General features: G+C 37.4%; 1 protein-coding gene across 1 annotated transcript; it reads left to right on the top strand.

The window, feature by feature from the left end:
• Positions 1-1,402: 1,402 nt before the first annotated feature.
• On the top strand, positions 1,403-5,595 carry LOC103458033 (serine incorporator 1; the record flags this gene model as incomplete). Its single annotated transcript, XM_008398576.2, has 5 exons — positions 1,403-1,603; positions 2,766-2,856; positions 3,444-3,585; positions 3,712-3,936; positions 4,711-5,595. Coding segments are annotated over 5 exons (798 nt in total), but the record flags the coding sequence as incomplete, so codon positions are not given.
• Between the last annotated feature and the right edge of the window lie 5,319 nt (positions 5,596-10,914).

Below are 10,914 nucleotides of genomic sequence, written 5' to 3'. Positions count from 1 at the left end.
GCCCCCCAAAGGCATCCCAGGCCCCCCTTTTGTAAAAATGTCCGCCAGCGCCCCCTGCCCTCCTCTGAACGCCCCCTGGGAGGCGGTACCGCCCACGTTGAGAACCGCTAGTTTAGACTATAAATTGATTAGCTCAACGTTGCATTCTCTTTATAGTTTTCTCTGTTCTGTATGTAATGGAGACTGAAATTAAACGCGCTATTTCAACCAAAGATTTGGAAAGTGCTTCCTAACCAGACGCTCAAAAGCGTCCGGTCCATAACACTCTGTCAGCTCCCGGTCAGAAAGACACATTTAGTTCAGTGTCCATGAGATGATGTTCAGAAAGGATTTTTTATTAATTGACTTTAGTTGCTTTTGCGATGAAATCTTTGTGTAAAGTCTATAATGTCTGCCAATGTGCACCAGTCAAGGGTGTGAATTATAACCTGTCAAATGACCGACGGGTTTCAGATTTTCCCGTCGTTTAAAAAAATAACCGGGCAAATACGGAAAATATTCCGTTAGCACAACCTCTGAGGACAGTAGACCAAAAAGTTGATTTTGTTTTAGACTTGGTGCTTGAATGATGTTTCTGATTTTATTATTTCCATTTTTTGAAAACTGAATTAATTCTATGATGTTTAGAAATGAATTATCTCCTTATGGGTTGAAATAAATGAGGAAAAGGAAATGAATAAAACGTAATATGAATGAAAAAGAAATTTAGACGCACAATTTTTATTGATTATTGCTTGTTCTGTGGAATGCATAAGTGGACCTTACTTACAAAACCTATGTAAATCAAATGCCACAAAAGAATCATTTACTGCAGCATATAAAAACAAATCAAGTTACATTGTGTGATTTAAGTATTGCAAACCTAAATTAACTTGATATTTATTTAATACCTCTGGTAAAGGTAAGATGTATAACCAGCATTATTATTAACTATTTCATGTGTGATTGCCTGAAACAGGTGGAGCATACCCTGTTTAACAATCTTAAGTTCTAACTCAGTATATGAAATAATTAATACTCACCATGTTGGTTGTGGAGCCTTTTAGTCCTGATGTTCTGGATCCACCTGCTGACTAAAAACTGTAACACACCTCCRGACTTTAATGGACTTTCTGCTGTTGGTGCTGCAGGCCAGTGTTCCCACCCTGGTCTTTAAGGCACACTGCCTGCCTGAGTTACATGTTTACTTGCTTCAACTAAGCTGATTTCAAAAATCGCTCTAAACTATTTTGAAAACAATTAGTTAATTTTCTTCCTCTTTCCTGCTATGTGCTACTTTGTGGTGTTCTATCACATAAAATCCTAATTAAATACATTGAAATTTGTGGTAGGTAGAACATTTGAAGAGGTGTGTATACTGTTGTTACACTGTACATCCTGTTGTGTTTTTGAACAGACTTGATCTAAAATCGGCTTCTGCTTTGCTTTTGCAGCTCTACTTTCAGTCACTGCGCTGAACTACCTCCTGTCCCTGGTCTCTTTGGTTCTGTTCTATGTTTACTACACCCATTCTGATGGCTGCACTGAAAATAAGGTCTTCATTAGCATCAACTTGCTGCTGTGCGTCACAGCCTCCGTCATGTCTGTTCTACCACAGATTCAGGTAATAAGCCCTTCTTTTTGAAGTTCTCTTGTAAAAAGCAGCATCTTGTAATTTAAAGGGGCAGTATTATGTCAAATAGATTTTTTCAGCTTTACATCATGTTATAATGTTTTATCCTGTCATCAAAAGTATACCTGAGAGCTGTTTTCACAAAAGTCTGATTCAGAAATACAAGATCTGAGATAAAGCCAGTGTTGCCATAGCACCATTAAGTTAATCTTGGCCAGATTTGGCCAGAGTATCCAAAAGTTGTACTCAAATAAGAGAAGCAATAGTTCAGCATATTTTTCTTTACAAAAGTGGAAGTAAAAAGTAGCCAGCCAGGAAATTACTCAAGCAAGAGTAAAAAAGTATTTGGTAAAAAGTCTATTCAAGTACTGAGTAACTGATCAAATTATCAACCATTTAATGTTTAAAAATTACATCAGACGGACCAAAACATAAAGTGCCTGACTTTATATTTTTATCGTTTCATGAAGGCCAAAGCTCCTCTGCTGAGCTGCGGTTTCTGAGCTTCAGCTTCACAGACCCTCAGCTCTTTCAGACTAGCCAACAGCAATTAGCCAACACCTGGTGGAACTGCTGAGCTCAATACATGAGCTACTTCTCAGAGCAACGCTGGTAAAAACATTGTTAAAGGGTTAATGGAGCAGCCATGTTGTGATGACTTCCTGAAGACAGACTTTAAGAAAGAGCAGAAGTTTTTAAAGAGACAGAAGCCCAATTTCAAGGTGTTAAATTACAAAATCAAGTCATATTTGATATAGCATTTTTATAACAACTGAAGGTAACATGATTGTGGTATGAAATGGCACTATATGCCTGGAAAATACATAATACTATCGCTCACAACAGTTTTTTCACAAATATGTAAAAAAAAAAATAATTTTTTTATAAAGTTACATACTGGAGCTTTAACAAGTAAACTAAGCTAAATAAACTATAATGTTTTAATACTATAAATACAGAATTTATCTCAGAGGTGTTGTAGTGTTAGTTCTGTGTGTGTTTATGGATTCAGTCCATTAATTTAGAATACGCGCTTTGTTTTTATTAGATACCAATGAGAAAATTTAGGTCGAGCAATTTGATAAAGATTAAAGTGGTAGTGAACATTTTCAGTTCTCTGATTTCTTCCTAACGCTGCATATTCTTCATAAAGGAGTCCCAGCCCAGATCCGGCCTGCTGCAATCCTCCCTGGTCACTCTGTACACCATGTACCTGACCTGGTCTGCAATGACCAATGAACCTGGTAAGCAAACATGTACAAATTATTAGTTACTCTAATGACAGTGTCCTGTTAACACAGCGCTTAAAACAGAGAAGAGAAATAAAAGATGTTAAAATCACATTAAATTAGCTTCTTATAATTGACTTTCTACTTTACTTAAAAGATTTCTGGAGCAGGACACAGGAAATAGAATATTCTCACAACAATGAGAGACAAAAAATGTCAGGTTTATGTATTAATGTCTTCACAATCAGATGTTTACATACATTCGGTACAGATGCCTTTGAATGACTTGGGTGAAATGTTCTGGGTTTCCTGATTTTGAAGACATCAATTAATAAATATGACATATTTGTTCTATCATTACTGTGATGTTTAGCAAATAGAAATATCTTTGATAATTCTGTCTTAAAACAAGATACATTTGTTCTGAATTAAACAAATGTGCCTGTTGTCACACATAAATGAAAATGCTTGTTTATGATCCCTCTGTAGTATTCCATCTTTTGTGTCGCTCAGTTTTAACAGTCAGAAACTTGTCGTGAACTGAAAGTTTGGACATTTTTGATTTGAGTGTGTGTGTGTGTGTGTGTGTGTTTGTTTTGCAGACAGAGATTGTAACCCCAGCCTTCTGGGCATCATTGGGCTTAATAGCACCAGCCCTAAAGGTCAGGACCATGTGGTTACGTGGTGGGATGCTCAAGGGATTGTGGGATTGATTCTTTTCCTCATGTGTGTCCTGTACTCCAGGTGGGAATCTCCTTTATGTCAAAGCTTGTTTTGTACCGGCAGAGATGCTCAGATTATTAGTAAATTAGTGGTTGAAAAACGGCTCTAGCACATTGTTAACTTGTTGTGTTTCTGTTTGTCCACCAGTATTCGCAATTCTTCAAATGCCCAGGTGAACAAGTTGACTCTGACCACTGATGAGTCTGCTCTGATCGAGGATGGACCCCAGACAGACAGCTTTGAGGAGAGCAGCGGCCTTAACAGAGCTGTGGACAATGAGAAGGATGGGGTCACCTATTCTTACTCTTTTTTCCACTTCATGCTGTTCCTAGCGTCACTCTACATCATGATGACGCTCACCAACTGGTACAGGTGGGATTCTGAGGATTGTTCTATTATTTTAAAAAGAATGGTGCAGGCGGACGTTTTCTGCTTGGTGCTGAAGTCGATGCTTCGCCACACTTCCTGTCATCCTGCACTGCTAAAGGAGCTCAGAGGATTTCTGACAGAAATGTTTGGTAAAGAGTCAGAGCTGTCTCTCTGATCCAGTCAGCCCTGTTTCTATTGGAACAATATACAGTGGAAATCACATATTTACATATTCTGAATAAAAAGACACAAACATGTTTTTTTTCTCACTGTCTGAAGTTAAATGCAACTTTTCTTGTTTTAGTTTAGTTAGAATTACCAAAATAATTTCTATCTGCTAAATACTAGAAAACTTGGTGAGTTAGTTATTTCTTTGACTTCAGAATAAGATAACTACCATTTAAAATGTCTGACTTCAGTCAAACATTCAGTGTATGTAAATATCTGGTTTTATCTGTATGCATAGAGCACGTCTTCCATTTAACTTGTGTGATTTGTTGAAGTCATGTAGACATAGGGCCCAGTGGAGGAGGCTATTTGAGCACCAACACCCTGTAGTGTGTAGTTTAGAAAGATATAGATGTGAATGTAAATCTCAAAGACATATGCCTCACACACACACACACACACACACACACACACACACACACACACACACACAAAATGACATTTTATCACTTTGTTTAACTTGTAGCTGAACAATATGAGCAAGTTTCATTTTCCATATGAAGTGGCAGCATTTCAACCTGTTGGTTGCTTGTTTCTCTGTATCTGCAGCCCTGACTCCAAATATGAGACCATGACCAGCAGGTGGCCGTCTGTGTGGGTGAAGATCTCCTCCAGCTGGATCTGCATTGGCCTTTATGTGTGGACTCTGGTGGCTCCACTGGTCCTGGTCAACAGAGACTTTGACTAAAAAACACACTTCCCTGCTACTCAACTGTAGATTCATGCTTTGCATCTCTTGTGTTTTCTGTCATCAGCTATATAAAATCTAACCTTGCACCTGCTTACCGTGACAGAGGCAGATTAGTCCTGGTGTTAGAGGATCTCAGAGTGTTCAGTGTAGTCGTTTTTGGCATGTGCAGTCTGGGTGATGAGTAAAGCCTGTGTGCATGCATTCATTTCATCTTCATTCCCAGTAAGATGAATCTTTGTGTTCTTGTGACAGGTTGTAGCCTGTTTTTAGTGAACCCTTGCACTGATGCAGTTGTAAATAAGTTTGTTCTGTGGTTTGTCCAAAGTGACTAATCGTTAATAAGCATGTTTTCCTTTAAGCAGTGAATGTTTCTTCACTTTTTAGGAGTGTTGTGATGGCTTCAATTGTCTCTAGCTGTCAATCTAATAATAATGGTCTCTGTAGTTTTGGGACATGTGAAAGACTGTTCCACAGAAATTCAGGCTCAAGCAGAGAGATGTCTGGAACTGGGAACGCTGTTCCACTTCATTGCATGAATAGTGCTGTGTCGGTGTTTTCTGTGTTATTTGCAGCTGGCACATACATAAAAGACATTCTTCCTTTCATTGACTGATTAATGTCTATTGTGTAAAAATAAGTCTGGTTAAAACCTCTTTGTAGTGTTATTAGATAATAGTTGAGTATTAATTTTGTCATAAAGCTATTACATCCCTTAATTAAAATAAAGTGCAAAAAGAAATGTGTATTTTGTTTCATGCTTCCATTAAGCTGTACTCTGAATATGTTACAAAGTGACATCAGACTTTTAAAGCGTTTTTCAGGATCCTCAAAGAGGCTCTATGATGAAATCAGTCATTCCCATTCACACACTGATGATGGCAGGCTGCTGGGTTGTAGCCACAGCTGGAGCAGGCTGACAGAGACCAGGCAGCCATATTGCACCCTCGGCCCCTCTGACCACCACCAGCAGGTAAGGTGGTAGGAGTGTTTTGCCCAAGGAGATGACAGGTGGACAGAGTGGAAATCGAACCGGCGGCACACTTGAGCGAACTGCAACCACTGTCACTTAAGTATTAGAGCAGAGATTCTCCACTTGCGTCTTCAGGTTTCAGGTGTTTCCCGTAGGCCACACACCTGCTGTGCTTCAATAGGTGATCAACAGGTTTCTGCTGGTCAGGGAGCTGAAGCAGAGAGACCTGGAACAGCAAACATGTCCTGAGAACCACTTTGCTAGACCAACTCTTCTTGTGGGATGACAAGAAGAGTTGTTTTTTATGCTGTGATTTTTGTGTCATTAAAATGAGAGCCCAGTGACCAATATGTGTAGATTTACCTGTGCACACATACCTTTGTAAACCAACAAAAATTAGATTTTGTGCATTTAAATTAAACACTCTCATGCTATGGCACACACTCAGCTCTGATGACTCCAGCTTTCCTGCTCTCTGCCTGCCTGCAACTGTCGCCATGTAAATGAACAAAATCACCAGCCAATCACAGACAAGACTCTTTAATCCAATCAGATTATTCCTAGGAATCAATCAATCCAATTTTATTTGTATAGCACATTTCAGCAGCAAGGCATTTCAAGGTGCTTTTCATAATTAAAAGAAAAAATAAAAACTGCATGTGACATTGAAGGAGGTATGTATTAACTGGAAAGAAAAACAATCAAAATACTGAACCAGAACATTGTGAAACAACACGGGACAAGAAAACCTAGTAAAATAAACTCATATTTAATTAAGCATACAATGCTTATTTAGATTATTTACTATGTGGTGTTTACATAATAATAATGCGGTTTTAAGCAGTAATAAAATGTGTGAAAAATGCTTTTGTTACATTTTCAGGAGTTTTACAATTCCTAAATGGACATGCAAAGCTTTTTAAAAATACTTTTATTAGTGGGTCAGAATAGTGTAAAATCGTAAATTCCTCATATCTGTAGTATTACTTTGATGTTTGATCTTAGTTTAACGTTCTGAAATACATAAGTGTGACAAACATGCAAATAAAATAAAAAAATCATGTCAGTTCTTTTTCACACCACCGTATGGCTTGAGTATCATTCAATTTTTAATTTAAGAAACGTAGACATTTATTGACAGTTTAATGACCACATGTCAAAACCTTATCGAGACAAAAGCTTCAATTCAAGCTTTCAGAAATCAGAATGTGGCTGGTCTATGTTTCAGGCTAATATAGCCATCAGTGCTGAATAAAGCTGGCATGTGTTAGGCTAATAAGACTGGAAGGTAATAGTACTTCAAAAGATGTCACCTGCTCGGTTAAAATGGCTGTAATTACAAAGACACAGGAGGAGATTATGAAAACACAGGAATCAGAAAGCATTAAAGCCGCCCAGGTGGCACATGCAAGATGACTTATTTCACATTGTATGTAGTCTAATTTTAATATACTATTAACAATATCATAATTTTACTTTCCATTTTTGCTTGAAAATAAACACAGCCAAAAGCCATTAAGGAGTTCAAAAAATCTTATTTGTTTCTTTGGTTGACTACTATTGGCTCTGAATGACTCAGACATTTCTGTTGTATTGCTGTTTCAACCAATATTACGATTTCAAATATTTGTAGAAAATCGTAAAATATTGCTTACTAAGGCCGATTGCTATACTCAATAAACTAATCACAATAAACTAAAACCTGCTTGATAAATAAAAATTAAGTTGATAATTTCCAGTTGCATGCGCTCTGCATGTTTCTGCATGGGAGGTGATGTTGCTCCTTCTCTATTCATTTCCTATGGAACTTGCCAGAGACGGAAGTTACCAACAAAATTCATGCATGGGAAATTTCAAGCTTTTACACAAACACACACAGACTATCAACACAAGAAATTTAAGGGAATGCAGGGTAGTTTTATTTAAATAGCACATTTTCAGCAACAAGGCAATTCAAAGTGTTTTCCATAAATTAGAAGGAAATACAAATTAAAAAAAAAAAAAGAAATTTTGTGACTTTCTCTAGTCCTTGTAATTTGTACATGTGAAAGATGCTAACCTCTAACCACACCTACTACTGATTTAGTGAGCTACAGGAACCTGTGGTGAACTTCAGCATGTTTGTGTTCTGAACACAAGCACACACAGCTCCCTACCCTTCATGCTTCTCTACCTCTCCTTGAACATATCTTTGCTATCCAAATGGACAGCTACCTTCACGTTTTTGAAAATGTCAGGGTTTAGATTAAAAGTTCACATAAAATACACTTTCCTCTTCAGATGAATAGAATTAAATGTTAGCAAATATGGATGTGGTTCTCTGTATTTAATAGTCACTATGCATCTGCATGTTTGTCCTGCTTGAATTGTGTTAGTGGGGATAGCAAATCTGTTGCTAAGATGGGTCTTTTGCCTCTAAAGTAATGCTGTGTTTATTTCAAGTTCTTTGAGTGTCACTTCCATGGTAATGCCATGGGTACTGGCACCCTAAGCAGGCCTCTTTTGGCTGTTACTGCCTGTAGAAGGGGTTGCTTTTGTCCTGTTTTTTCACTGCTTTAGCCAGAAGAGTTAGGTTAATATAAGAGGAATAAAGTTTGGATAATATGTAGGCTGACATTGATATAAGTTTGTGATGACTAATCTCTCATGTCCAAAAATCGTGAATGGAATCCTGCGCCTGTGTTCCTCTCTTTCTATGTTAATGATTACAAAAAAGTAGTTGTTTTTATTGAAGTTACACGGCGACTTTGCTGCCTTAAATCCCCAGGAAATTAAAACATTTTTAGATGCAACATTTCTGAGTGGATCACTGAAGGGTTCAACGACTTTGTTTGGAATTTTCTGAAATCTCAGAAGTGTATTGCTTCCAGTCAAGTCTGTCTTTGCCAGGATAAAAGTATATATATGACTGAGGCAGCCCTAGCACTAACAATAACAATAACACTATTTTTTGAATCAATTACAAATAAGATTGAGTCATACTCTGAATATTTAGAGCAACGTAAAATTTGATATTATCTTTAGGCATTAGATACATTTAAACAGCAGGAACCTTTAAATAATCTGTCAACCATGAGAGATAATTTGTTTGTTTCTGCACATGGGAAATTATAGATGTTTGTCATTCATATAACTCTGTAATAAGAAGTACCCTCTCATTTCCTCACTGGGTAGACGTGTGTCTGCTGTGTGCTTTGAATGAGATCATGAAACATTCAGTCCAGCCTCTTGGAGGTCAGGAACTGTGGGGAACACGTGCAAAGACAGAGTATCTAAACCCATTGCTACATAAGCCTTTTAACAAACAAAACAGCAAATCCCTTGATGCTCAGGGTATTGCTTCTGTCACCTAAAGAACATTTCCAGGATTAGAGGACTAATGTCCCAGCAAGATCTAAAGAAACTCATCCATGTGTTTATCTTCTGTCTAAAAAAAAAAAATCAATCTTCCAGCTGCAGCTGATCCAGAACGCTGCTGCTGGTGCTCTGACTAAAACCAGGAAAATAGAGCACATCACCCAGGCTAGAGTACTTACACTGAGAGAATAGACTTTAAGATACTGTTAGTTTATAAATCACTGAATGGCTTAAGACCACAATACATTAAAGATCTGCTGTTGTTGTGTCAACCTTCCAGACCTCTCCGGTCTTCTGGTTCTGGTCTGCTCTGCATGCCCAGAACCAGAACCAAACATGCAGAAACAGCATTCAGCTTCTATGTACCACAAATCTGGAAAAAAAAACCATCCAGAAAACTGTAGAAACACTGAGTTCCTTTAAATCTAGACTAAAAACCCACCTGTTTAACATAATCAATGGAACATTGACCGGCATATATTATGTATATTGGCGATTTTAACGAGAAAACAAAGATTCACATATGTTGACTGTATGTTCAGTTTAAGATTTTTATGTTTTTATGGTATAAAACACTTTGACCGGGTGCTGAAATGTCATACAAATAAACTTGATTGATTGATTGATTGATTGATTGATTGATTGATTGATTGATTGATTGATTGATTGATTGATTGATTGATTGATTGATTTAATGACTGGATTAACTCAAACAACAAACATCCAAAGAATAATACTCTATATCTTACATTGCTCTTGGAAATATATGAAACAATTGTTTACATGGTATGAAGGGATCTCAGGAGACAAGAACAGCAGTAAATCATCCCCTGCTATTGCATACAACTTTCCTGATTACTGTTTTTTATCGTGTGCTTGTGGTGAACCCAAATGTAGCCAGGACGTCAGAGTGAGAATAGTGAGAAACTGTGCATTTCAGAGGAATGCACAGTTGGTACCACATAAAAAATTTGAAATCAATTTGTAATTTACTGGCATGAGGACCACAGGACACTAAGCAGAGCACAATGATAGGATTCATCAGTGAACTATGAAAGCAAAAGAGCTATGAAGGTGGGATCAGCTAAATGGAGACCAGATGAAACTAATCAGAGGAATGCACAGTTGGTACTAAGGAGAGATGAATAGCTAACACTAAGAAAGCAGTAGTAACTAAATAGAACACCAGAAAGATGTTAATAACCAAAAGCTGAAACCTACCATAAAACTAAAACTAAAAGAAAAACCACAGAGAACAGAACACAAAACCAAAAAATCAACACAACGCACCACGAACAGAAAGACTTTAGATCTGCAGGGCATTCTGAGAAATCTGTTGACTTAGCCTGAAAATGTGAATAAACACATCTTACAGGTTGTTTTGCCAGATCTTGTGAGAAAAACAAGCAACCAGCTCTATGAAAACAAGCCCCCCCAAAAAAAGCCAAACTGGTGACCACACAAATCCAAAAGATTTTAAAGTGGTTTACAGTGCATACCTGCATATAACACGACACCATTGCTAACTACTTAGAGTTTTTGCTTTATTGTGGGGAACTGGGAGATAGTAATTTTTTTGGAAAGAAAGTCAAGTCCAAATGAGCAACTTCATATTCAAAAACAAGCCCAAAAAAACACAACCTGCTAGTTTCATAGCTGACCAAATGTTCAATGGTTGCTGGAAAAGATCAAGTGTTTTCTTGTTAACTGGAAACCATTTGCTGCATTCTTGTTG

This window comes from Poecilia reticulata, linkage group LG21 (assembly GCF_000633615.1).
Source record: "Poecilia reticulata strain Guanapo linkage group LG21, Guppy_female_1.0+MT, whole genome shotgun sequence".
NCBI lineage: Eukaryota > Metazoa > Chordata > Actinopteri > Cyprinodontiformes > Poeciliidae > Poecilia > Poecilia reticulata.
The sequence above is the reverse complement of the archived record's forward strand: the minus strand, read 5'-3'. Positions and strand labels throughout refer to the sequence as shown.